Source organism: Suncus etruscus, chromosome 1 (assembly GCF_024139225.1).
Source record: "Suncus etruscus isolate mSunEtr1 chromosome 1, mSunEtr1.pri.cur, whole genome shotgun sequence".
NCBI lineage: Eukaryota > Metazoa > Chordata > Mammalia > Eulipotyphla > Soricidae > Suncus > Suncus etruscus.
The window spans coordinates 145194042-145207051 of record NC_064848.1 but is presented as its reverse complement, the minus strand read 5'-3'; the positions used below and the strand labels follow the sequence as shown (position 1 = coordinate 145207051).

At 41.5% G+C, this 13010-nt stretch overlaps 1 protein-coding gene across 1 annotated transcript in view; it reads left to right on the top strand.

Annotated features, from left to right (window-relative positions):
- The window catches only part of MTPN (myotrophin), a 41335-nt gene extending 36440 nt beyond the window's left edge, over positions 1 to 4895 (top strand). Inside the window, exon 4 of the mRNA XM_049776101.1 lies at positions 2720 to 4895. Within this exon, the coding sequence (XP_049632058.1) occupies positions 2720 to 2806 (87 nt within the window). The 3' untranslated portion in view covers positions 2807 to 4895. The remainder of the gene's footprint in view (positions 1 to 2719) is intronic.
- Positions 4896 to 13010: the final 8115 nt, after the last annotated feature.

Below are 13010 nucleotides of genomic sequence, written 5' to 3'. Positions count from 1 at the left end.
CTTTGGGGTAAGGGAGATTGTTCAGCATAGCTGAATCAAAATCCAGAAGGGATTAGCAGGAAATAAAACCTCAGTGAATAGTGAGCGAGCAGATACTGCCATGTGTGTTATTATATTTATCTTCCATCTCTGGGGATGCCATTACACGTTTTCAGGTTGATGAGTAATAGTTTTGCTTTTTTCAAAAATCAGGTCACAATGTTCTGAAATAGACTGATGTAAGAAAGGGAAAAAAACTGTTGCATTAGAATCTTTATATGAAAATCCTGAACTAAGAAAGCAGTGAAAGGGCCGTAGCAATAGCACAGTGGGCATGGTGCTTGCTTTGCATGTGTTGACCAGGTTCAATCCCTGGTATCCCATATGATTCTCCAAGCCTGTCAGGAGCAATTTCTGAGCAAAGAGTCAGGAGTAACCTCTGAGCACTGCTGGGTGTGAGAAGAAAACAAAAGGCAGTGAAAACATACAGGACAAGTGAGAATGTTGAGGAGTAAGGTCTAGAAATTTGGTGACTGAATTAATGTGAGGAGTAAAAAAAAAAACTTCTCAACGTCTCTACATATCCGGAAGAAGGTGTGTTTGCCATTGTGACAGTTAACTGGGAAAGTAGCAGATTTGTTAGAGAAAATATCTTTTTAAGCAGAGGTCTTGAAAGTAGTCCAAGTGCTTAAGCACCTTCTTAGCATGTTCAGTCCCCAGTGATTCCCAGTCCTCTACACTGCTATTGGATGATACTATAGTGGAAATTTTAGGAATAATTGAGTTTTAGGTGTTTGTGGAACTTTCCGTCTTAGAGGCAGTATTTAAATACAAGGACTTTAAAAGATGAAGATTGAACATGATTCTGAATGAGATAGATGGTCAGAAGGAAACGTGTAGAGCAGCTACAAGGCATGCCAACTACCAGGGCCATGGAAAAGAGTAGCATATGAAAGATAGGAAAGGGAGAGGAAGGTGGATAGCAGGAGTTAATGTGTGAGAAAGGACAGGCAAGCCATAAAGATACAAAAAAACTTGGAAATCTGCTTTATGGGGACTTAAAAACTCTGTGGACATTATTATTTTTCACATCCTCCTACTGGTTAATTTGTCTCTCTCCCATGACTTTTTTTTTTTCTTTCAACTCTTTAACCCTTGTACAGTGTCTATACAGCAATTAATCATTCAACCAGTTGTCAAATGGTTGAATGAATTTGCCAGAGAAATGGGGTAAAGCATTCCCTGTGAACTCCTTTAGTGTGCAGGAAAATCTGGCACATAGTATATTCAGAAGTGTGAGAATTTGACAGACTAGTAATTGAAGAAACAGGGGATTTTGACCAGAGTTGGTCTGTAAAGGAGTTCTTAAGTTAAGTTTAGGTTATTTGGCCCTTAAGAACTCAAGTCTGATTGAGACAAGACATTAAGGCGACTAAATCTAAGGTGACTAAATCAAATCTAAGGTGACATTAAGGTGACTAAATCTTGGCTTGTATGGGAGCTCTAACACAGAGCATTCAAATAGAGAATTTGGCGAGTTCAAGGGATTCAGTCCTGACCTGGGAGCAGGTACCACTATGCACCAAACACTTTACTAGGAACAGGGGACAACATATACAAGATTCCTTCCTGGGACTTTCCTTCTGGTTAGGGAACGTCTTTTAAAGCCATAGACCAGTGATAACTTTTTTGAACCCGAGTGCCCAAACTGTCGCACAAAACCAAAGAATTTCCTCAAAAGTGCCAGCACGTCAATTAAACCTTAATGACAAGATTTATTATCTAAAAACTGCGGCACACGCCGATATCTTAATTGCAGACCTTCCTGTGTGCCAGCCGCAAGGCCTTCGCGTGCCACGCTGGCCCGAGTGCCATAGATTCGCCATCTTGGCTAGACGCAAAGGTTTGTGTGCACTGTTTCAAGACTGAAAAGCCATGTAATATGTGAGAAAAAAGCACTTCAGCTGAAACTTGAGAGCAAGCCCCAGCTCCAGACACTGGAAGATACAGAAGGAACCTCCTGTCACATCCTGAGCATTTGCTGGTGGGCTTTAAGAGTGTAAGAACCGGGCCCGGAGAGATAGCACAGCAGCGTTTGCCTTGCAAGCAGCCAATCCAGGAACAAAGGTGGTTGGTTCGAATCCCGGTGTCCCATATGGTCCCCCGTGCCTGCCAGAAGCTATTTCTGAGCAGACAGCCAGGAGTAACCCCTGAGCACTGCTGGGTGTGACCCAAAAAACAAAAAACAAAAAAAAGAAAAGAAAAAAGAAAGAGTGTAAGAACCAATTTGATGCACGTTCTTTAGCATTGTTTAAAAGGGCAAGTTTATGGTTGTAAGGAAGCAGAAAGTAAATTTTGCCACTGTTAAGTTTGCTTCTTGAACAGAAGCGATCATTTTTCCCATTATCCAACACAGAGAAATTCACTTCTGAAGCTAACTTAATTAGGGTCAGTCGTGTCAAATAAATCTAGTCATTGCTCATGTTACTGGCAAATTGTGAGCTACAGAGCTGTTTCTGCAGCTTAGAATTTGTAGTGCCTGAAATAACATTGTGGTTTATTTAAAGCAATGCCAACTGTTTGTGGGATTTTTTTCTCCCCTTCAGCAGAGTAGACTCTGTTAGTAAAGGAATGGTTTAATTCCCTGAGGAAGCATTAACCCAGACTAAGTATTGCCCTTTTTTCTCCTCTTTGTGGGGTTCACATGGTGATGGAGGCTCTTTTCCCTTTTTTTTTTCAGGGTGCCGATAAGACTGTGAAAGGTCCAGATGGACTAACTGCCTTTGAAGCCACTGACAACCAGGCAATCAAAGCTCTTCTTCAGTGATGGACAGATGGGCTGACAGCTCTCGAAGAATGACTCTCCTGTGGCCTCACACTGCTGCCTGTTTGTCTGTCACTCTATCTGCCAGCTTCTACAGCTCAATTCTTCTAGAGGGTCGAGGGGAGAGAGAAATTCATTACCCATCAGACTACCAGAAAAAAATATGAGGTGGAGGAGGGGAGAAACCATGATCGGGCTTTGATTAAGGTTCCTGATCAAGTCAGCCCCTTTTCTGTTTCTAATAAAATAGACAGCTCATGCTCAAGGCAGAGCCAGGACAAAACATGCGTTCTCATTTGACCTTTTTAGCTCCCCAGCTAAACTTAATAGATTGTGTCCAGGTCTGATTATACAAAGGCCAACTCTCCATATTCATTCGGTAGCCATAACTGCCAGCAGGAGTGGCTGTCGCAATCTAAACTTAGGGTGCTGATATAAGCAATTCGCTCTAGCCTTCTGCCTTAAGATGCACTCTACTCTATTGGGGATCCCCTGGCATCTCAGAGCGCTGCCTGTGGTTGGTGACCAAATTTTCCCTCGGTGACTCTCAGCTTTACGTGAAAGGTCAGTTAAGGTGAAAAGGGGTACACCCCTAAATTGCTAGATGACTGAACTTTGGATTTCCTCTCCCCTTTCACATGAGTTCCATTGGTCTTTACATAAAACTGACTCACTGTATTTATAAAATCTTAATTTTTGGAAGTCTAAAGAAGAAATAAATCATTCCTGTATGCTTTTTTTTCCTTAACCTCCTCTAGATTTAAGACATTTCTATAACACTGCAACACTTTCAAACTCCTGCTGGTAGTAGAAAAGGAGATTTAAAAATAGACTCATAGCCATAGCCTGTTTGTATTGTATAAGGAGTAAACGGTTGTCTTAGAAATCTATGGATTTTCTTCATTTGTGGTTTGAATGGACGGGCCTCAGTTAATGCTGGAGAATGTGAGGACAAGTTCTTTAGAATGCCTTTCTCAGACTCATCTTGGATGCTGATGATTTAATTGCACCAAAGCTGCCACTGGGTGAGATTTACTGTCTGAACAGACTTAACCCCATCTTTCAGAAATAGGCTTGTTACCAAGTTTCTCTTAAGTGTGGCAAGACTTCTGCTGAACATATGCCACCCCAGACTGCACACTTAACTTTTCTAATCATCACCTTAAAGTTCTTAGAAAGACAATGCCCCCAAAAAACCATGTTCTATGACCTTCAGAAATATTTAGCTATTTAGATACATTTTCAGATATTTATTTCATAAGACAGTGCAGCTTAAGGCATAGAACCTTAAATTTGCTATCTGACATTGAAAACATTTAAGATTTGGGGCCAGAGTGATAGTACTTGTATGTGGCTGACCCTGGTTTGATCCCCCAGTGTCCCATATGGTCCCCTAAGCCTGCCAGGAGTGATTCCTGAGTGCAGATCCAGGAATAACTCCTAGGCACCACCAGGTGTGACCTGAAAAACAAAATAATAATAATTTAAAAAGTCAAGATTTCTTTGAGTTGCCATCCATCTGATTACTAAAAAAGATTAGGGTCTTTCCTTAGCCAAATCATGCAATAATTGAATGTACCTCAAATTTTTAAAAAGTATGGGGGGGGGTGGGTTAGAGACTTGTACTCTGTGGATAGTCATTATTTTTTAAAGGCAATGTAGCATTCTTCAGCAGGGTTAAACAGTTTCAAGAACAGTCAGCCTGGTAATAACAAATTTTACCGACCAGTTGCTGATTGGTGTAGGGATAGTGTGTGCGTGCGTGTGTGCGTGAGCTCCATGAACCCTTTTTTTATCTTGTGACTTTTTCACTTACAACTAATTTAGCCTTGTAATTTTCCTGCAGCAAGAAAACAATCACAAAACAGTGATTTAAGTACTTTGACATGTTTGGCTACTGCTGCTGTCTTAGTGCAGGTTGTTTGAGTTGGATTAAAAATTAGTACTTGACTACATCACTGAACTGAACTATGGAGCTAATTCTCGTCGGGGGCAGTGGAGGGCACTCTTCCAGGCCATCAGAACAGTGATGAGGTGTTGGGTATCTTTGGTTTCCCCTCTTGCTGACATGTGCTATTAAAGGTTTGGATTTTCCCCCTCGGCGCGATTCTTTTTACCTTTCTTTACTTCCAGAGTATCTTGTAGTCGTTGGCAGAGAGTGTGCTGTCCTATCCTACCTGAACCTGGTCTGCATTTTTCCAGTCACTGGACAAGAAACCGTGTGATTCTGTACAGTTGATCCCAGTGCCCTTGTCATGCAGTAGAGGCTACTTCGCCTTCCCTTTTCTTTCTTAGCCATTTGTAAACCCCACAATTATGGAGCAGTTGCTTAAGAAAATAACCTCAAAATATAGAGTAGACTGACCAAGATGGTTTAGTTTCTTTTAAAAAAAAAAAACTCAGTTATTTATAATTATTTCTGAACCACTTGGCAGAGAAATTCACAACACTTAATGTTTATAGTTTTTGAGTAAAGGAAACTAAAATCATGTCTGCTTTTTAGTATCACATGCATTAATGAAAGATTAAGTAATTTTGTTCTCCACTATTTAACATCTCAGAAAAAAAGTTTGCATGTTCTGTAGTTTTGTATTAAGTCTTTCATTTTGTATGCACTATATCAAATAGTAACAGGTGACTTCTCTGTTACGTCAGCGTACTACCACCCCCCACCCTTGCAGCTTCAGGCTGGTATCTGTAGACTTGAAGTTCAAGTACAACACCTGAATAGTAGTGGTAGTACAGGCAGTTCTCCTGTGCACTGCTCACTGTCTAAATCCAGTGGACAACGAACAAGAGACATGGCAGTGTAGACACTGCCAGCAAGTGGGCCTATTAGTCATTTATTTTTCCCAAATAATGAGTTCTAAATTTATATGTATCTGTTTAATTTTCTTTCATAAAAACTTCTGCTGAGCTGCTGTTTTCTTCCCTGCAATATTGTATACTCGACTATGTAGAAGAAGTTGGTGAGAGTGCCCTCCTATATAAGCAACTGCAGTGTTTTGCATGCAAAATTTAAAAAAAATTGTTCTGATTATATTTTGTAAATGAAGAAACAATCATATCTTTCTAAGCAGTAATGGAGGAAGACCAGTACTTCGTGCATTTTGATATATTTGAGTTTATTTTTTCCACAATGTAATACTTTGGACACAATTAGGTTTCTCATAATTATCCTTGCTCATGTATATCTGAATGCTAAATAATACTGTGTTTAAGTTTTGTGCTGCAAGAACAAATGGAATAAACTTGAATTGTGCTACAACAAATGTATCTGGTATTTTTCTCCCGGGTGATTGTTGCCTGCCTTTTCCAATCTTCTCTCCAAGTATGCCAGATTTGATTGACTATCATTTAATGAATCTAAATTTTCCTTCTGTGCTTCTTTAAAAAAAAAAAAAAAAAGTAAAACTAAGAAGAAAATAAGAGCTATGACAGATTTCATTGAAACAAACCATGTTGCTCTACTATGCTTTTGTATCAGTCTCCTGATAGAGTACATACAGCCTAGTGATGATTAATGTTCTGTAATCCTCTTGTCTTACTAGGAACCAGGAGTAGCAAGCATATCCTTGAAGATGAGGAAAGTATTTCTTGTGAATTCACATTTCCTACAGTTAACTGTTTGCAGATTTTCCCCTAAATTTTATCACACTGTGAATTACCAGGTTCATAATACAGTTGTTCAGACATTAAATCTTCAAACACCCATGTTTGAACCATATCACAAACTCTACTGTTGCCCAACCACCACCCAGAATGAGGAGAAGAGAGGGTTAAAAACAGTAGCTCTCCATGGACCCGGAGAGATAGCATAGAGGTAGGCATTTGCCTTGCATGCAGAAGGACGGTGGTTTGAATCCCAGCGTCCCATAAGGTTCCCCAAGCCTACCAGGAGCAATTTCTGAGTGTAGAGCCAGGAGTAACCTCTGAGTGCTGCTGAGTGTGACCCAAAAACAAAAACAAAAAAAAACAGCTCTCCAGTAGTTATTTCCTATTTAAATGAAGCCTCTGGCATCAGGTAAATTGTTCTTTCTCCACATCTGACTTTAAAGCAGTTGAAGGGGTGAAAGGCAGAGGGTAGAGTGACCACAGTGGATGGTGAGGAGGCCCTTGTGGAGCTCCCCCCTGTACTCACTAATTCCTTGTCCACTGGGCAGGTGAGGAAGTGAGGCTTCAGGACCACCTCTGAACACTATATGGGCAGGGACATGCAACTGGGCCTGCACTAGAGTTTTTGCTAAGTTGCCCTCATGGCCACCAGGAGCCAAAGTCCTATTCTCCACTTTTTGTTTTTAAGCCTTATTTATTAATTCATTGATTGATTGGTTTCTGGGCCACACCCAGCAGCGCTCAGGGGTCCCTGTCAGAAATCATGGGGGGAGGGGTGGAGAGATAGCATGGAGGTAGGGCATTTGCCTTGCTTGCAGGAGGACAGTGGTTTGAATTCCGGCATCCCAAATGGCCCCCCGAGCCTGCCAGGAGCTCTGAGCGTAAAGCTGGGAGTAACCCCTGAGCACTGCCAGGTGTGACCCAAACCCCCCCCCAAATCAAAAGCCAAAAAAAAGAAATCACCCTTGGCAGGCTGGAGGACCACAAGGGATGTCAGGAACTGAACTGGGTTCCTCCCAGGTTGGCCACATGCCAGGCAAATGCCCACCGCTGTGCTATCTCTCCGGCACCCTACTCACCACTTATTTTTTTAATAAAATCTTTATGTAAGCACCATAATTACAAGCATGTTTGTAGTTGGGTTTCAGTCATAAAGGGAACACCCCTTCACCAGTGAAACCTTCCCACCACCAATGCCTCCTCCCTCCTCCCTCACCCCTGCCTGTATTCGAAACAGGTATTCTACTTCTCTCACTCATTAACATTGTCATGCTAGTTGTTAATATAGTTATTTCCCTAACAGAATTCACTCTATGTGGTGAGCTGATTCTTCTGACCCTTAAACTCTAATGTTTCTGGCCTTATTACAATAATGTCATTGAATTTTAAAAAAAAAACCATAGATGAGACTATTCTCTTTCTCTCCCTATGACTTATTTCACTCAGCATAATAGATTCCATGTACACTTTTTAAGGGAGCTGAGTGCCTCCATGGCCCAGGAGTTAAACAGATAGTTCTTATCTTGCTTTACAAAGTAACAGCTGCCCAGGTCTTAAGATTTGAAGTGCATGTGTTCCTAAGGCCCATTCATGCTGCAAAATGTGGACACAGTGGCATCATCTTCTCATCCTTTTCATAGGCCTTTTTCTTCTGTTTGAAGTTACCATTGGTCCTGTTGTTCATCTCACTTTAGTAGCAGTGAGTTAAAGTCTTGTTCCATGTTATTATGAGTAATTCTTTACATCAGGAAGTGAAATTTAAAAAAAAATTAAATCCCAGGCATTGCCACCTAGCCACAGGCAACCATCCCTCAGGATGCCTTGCTGTGGTCTAGTGGAACAGGAACCAAAAAGGAATTCTTTGCATTCAGGGATGTTTCTCAAAGGGAGAGTAACTGCTTTGTAGGTACTGTGATTTTATTCCCAGTGACACCCCTCCCCCATATAGGATATGATCCCATTGGGATCCTGGATGCGACAGCCAAGTGACCCCCAGACAATGGCAGTAATGAAGGGGAATTTGTTTTAAGTTTTTAAAAGTACAATAAAGCCAGAGAGGGTATAGGATGGGGGCATACTCCCCAAGGACATAAACCCAGTGCATATGTTTGGGTTATATGGTCCAAAGAAATTATCTTTTTAAAAGATAAAATTCTCAAATTTCAGAAGATTCCAACAGTGTCACTTTAAAATGAAACTCAGATCTATACACAAAGTTTAAAAAAAATTGAAAGTATATATATGCACACTTAAGTTCATTGCTACATTTAGTATAATAGCCAAGATATGAAAATAATCTAAATGTCCAGTTACAGATTAATGGATCAAGAAATTGTGGTTTACCTACAATATAATACTATGCAGTTCTAAGAAAGAAAATCATGCAATTTGCAGCAAGATGGATATGGTGGATGAAGTCAGAAGGAAAAAGATCCATACAGAATGATCTCTTCCCTATGTGGGGCCTAAAGATACACAGCAAGACAACTTCGGAGACCTAATCTACACAGTAGAGTTAGGGTGTTGGAATCCTTGTGGTATGGGTAATGGTTATTGGAATCATGTTAAAATTATATATATGAGAAACCATTATTAATAGTCACTATAAACCATAGAATCTCAATTTAAAAATAAAAACTAAAATGAGGCCTCAGGGCTGGATTGATATTTCAAGGATTGAGGCACTTGCTTTGCACACAACATATCCTGGTTTGGACCCAGGTCCCCACAGTCTTTTGGCTTGGAGTCAGTCAGTCAGGATTAGTTCCTGAGTGCTGCCGATTGTGACCACTCAAAAATAAATAAAAATACTTCACTAATAAATTACTTAAGAGTTTTATTTTTTAATTAGTACCTTTTAAGGCCAGAGTAATAGTGCTGTGGGTAGGATGTTTGCCTTATATGCAATTGACCTGGATTTAATTCCTGGCTCTCCTTATAATCCCCTGAGCCCAGAGACAGCCAGGAGTAAGCCCTGAGCACTGCTGGGTGTGGCAATAAACAAAGCAAAACAAAATAACTCTAGTACCTATGGTACAAAATATTTTCAACTTTACTGACATAGTAGCTATTTGATTATAAGAGTTACTTCATGCCTGCTAAGTTACAGAGCAATAGAGGAAGAGAACTATTAACATATTTTTCTCACCAGTTATTTGAATTTAAGGTTGCCTCTCTGACATATTTTAAGAAAAATTTTATTGGGCCTGGAGAGAGAGCACAGCGGTGTTTGCCTTGCAAGCAGCCGATCCAGGACCAAAGGTGTTTGGTTCAAATCCCGGTGTCCCATATGGTCCCCCTGTGCCTGCCAGGAGCTATTTCTGAGCAGACAGCCAGGAGTAACCCCTGAGAACCGCCGGGTGTGGCCCAGAAACCAAAAAAAAAAAAAAAAAAAAAAATTCTATTTAGAATTTCACCATGTCATTAATCCATTTCACCATCTTTTCTTCCAAAAAATATGTCTATGCTTTGAAGTAGACTAACAAGTATTTCTTGTTAAGAAAAACAGTATTTAATAGGCTAATGATGTGAAAGGGAATGGTGTGGAAACATCCCAGGTGCAGGATGCCTTCTGTATGGAGAAACACTTCTGTTCTCACGGTGCCTTATGTATCACACCCGCCCAAACACCACCCTACCCCACACACATACATATTCTTGCTCTAAAGGGCCCCAAGTGTTAGCAAACAGAGAAACAGGAATCCTGAATCTGGTAAATACCCTGGTGCTCACCATTGGCTGAGCTAAAATGTTTCCTGGGAACTCAGAAACAAATTCTGACACCAATTATCAAGTTCCTTGTATACATAAATAAACTCTCTGACAAAATGAAGGCATTAAAAGCTCCTCCTTGCCCAATCTTATTTGTTCCCCTTGCTGCTGCTCAATGGGCCAACTAAATTCAGTTAAGATGACCCAAGCCTCAGGCCTGGAGAGATAGCACAGCAGCGTTTGCCTTGCAAGCAGCCGATCCAGGACCAAAGGTGGTTGGCGTTTGCCTTGCAAGCAGCCGATCCAGGACCAAAGGCGGTTGGTTCGAATCCTGGTGTCCCATATGGTCCCCGTGCCTGCCAGGAGCTATTTCTGAGCAGATAGCCAGGAGTAACCCCTGAGCACCGCCGGGTATGACCCAAAAAAAAAAAAAAAAAAAAGATGACCCAAGCCTCAGAGACAGAAGATCAGCTGATTTAGCTTAGACATACTGACTAAAAAATGCTTCTAAATTATATCAATCAAGAAGAAACTACTCAGAGCCCTGATTTAACATTGATCCTGTACAGAAAAGAGGGGTATAAATGGTCCAAGATGTTTAAAAGCTATGTTTTGAGAAAGTATTAAGTTCTAAGAAATTTGAAAACCTCCATTTTTAATCCCAATAAGATTTCAATAATATATTTATGTAGGGAAAGGAGATACACAAGAATATTTAGAAACAGGTATTGCATATTTGCTTGATATCATTTTTCTGTATCTAAACTTTTAAAAACTTTGTTTTCATTCATAAGGCGATAATCCCCCACAGAAATTGTATTAAATCTTGTTTATAAGCAAGCACAGAAAAGCTAGGTGTGAGAGACACAGCAATTACAAGAACTCCAAAACTAAGATGGCTCCCACAGCTGGAGGGCAACTAGGCTTCAGCCCACGTTTAATGCCCAACGCTACATGATCCCCCAAAAAGGACTGATACGTGGTTAGACCCAGTACCATCACATCTCCTAGTGCACCCTCCAAACACTAAGGCCTGCAGAGGTGGTCAGTATTACTGCCAAGCATAGTCCTGGTCCCTGCAACACTGGCTTCAGCCATTGCTTCCCCCTCCAAAAAAAAAAAAAAAAACCTCCAGCACCTTTTCTGAGGAATGGCTTCTAGACCCACATCTTCTTTGAAATTTCCCACAAGCTCTGCTGAGCAGTACATAGCCAGACTGTTCTGTTTTTCTTGAAATTTTTAGTGCTGGGAATGGAAACCAAGTCTCCTGAGCAGAAGGTAAGCACTTTGCCATTATTTCAGGGGAAATGAGGTGACATACATGGGGACCACTCCCAGTAATTCTTAACCAACTGAGCCAGATGATCCAAGGGCCCCCCAAGATACCCTGTAGAACCAAGGCTGGAGGAGCTGCTGTGGTGCTGGGGGTCAAATTTGGGGTCCCACACATGCAAAACTCTGCCTATCCCTAGTGCTATTTCCCTAATCCCTCATTTCTTTAAATCTCCCCCCCCCCCAGCACACACATATTCCAAACATACTCACTAATCATTTAATTCTGCAGTAGCCTTTACCCATAATCTAGAGAGCAAGCTATGAGCTACATTCCCAGGACCAATGTTGCATCTGTACCAGGTCACATACAGTGGCATTTTATAGATACCAATGGATATTTCATACCATTCATTTCAGAAACCCAGCCTCCAATCCAGGGAAAACCATATCTGCATTCTTTAAAAACAAAGCAACATTCACTTTTTTTTGTTTTGTTTTGGGGCCACACCCGGTTAGGACCACACACTCAGGGGTTACTCCAGGCTCTGCGCTCAGAAATCACTCCTGCTCGGGGACCATATGGGATGCTGGGGATCGAATTGGTGTCTGTCCTGGGTCAGATGTGTACAAGGCAAATGCCCTACCATTGTGCTACCACTCCAGCTCAGAATACTCACTTCTGAATTACCTTAAAGCTCTTCCCACAAATGAATTCAAAGAGCAAACAAAATTCTGTCGCCAGTAACCTCACTAATAAGTCAATTGAAGAAGCTATATTCATCCCCTATGGCCCACCCAAAAAAGGGTCCCCACCCATTTCCAGTCCCCAGACCAACTAACTATTCACACACTAGACTGTTGTTACCTTGGTAATGGAAGCCCGGTTCTTTTTATCTGTAGGATGTTGTCACCACTGAGAATCCTGGCAGCTTTCCAAGCCATGATTTGTCACCACTGACACCAGTGGGGAGCCTCTGTCCCCTGCTTCCCTCCAACCTTCCAGGTGCCAGCTCCTGCCAGGAAGCAGGCAGACAAATGAGCTATCTCCAGCCTCCACACATCTGGGCAGCTTTAAAAACATCTGCACCTGCAGGTCAAAGACCCCTTTTGAGCAAGTGAGTCAATCAAATGTCCCACATACAGATATGGGGAGACTGCAGGAGTCTTGGAATGACATGGTGGGGTAGGGGTGGGTGGGTCAGAGCCCAAGGAAAGGCTCAAGGAAGGTCATAGCTGCTGCACTGTGTCTTCCTACCTCTACCCTTCCACCCTCCTCACCTTGCACCGCATTCTCTGAAAAAGCAAATGAACCTGGGCCCTCTTAAAATACTCGCTCTGCAAATCCTCTAGAGGTTTCCAGATTAGATTGATTGACTAGAGGTCAAAGAAGGAAAAGTGGGAAGGGCAGACCTTAAGTTCCACACAAGCTAAGAACTAAAACATCAGCAACTGTCCTGAGGTCTGCAACAAACAGAATAGGCAAATATGAGGCAAATTGTGTTCTCCAGAAAGAAGAGGGAAAAGAGATGAGTTCAGAGAGTCATGGTCTTAGCAGAATAAGGAACAGAATTCTCCTTACAAAAACTGGGAGGGTAATAGAGGAAGT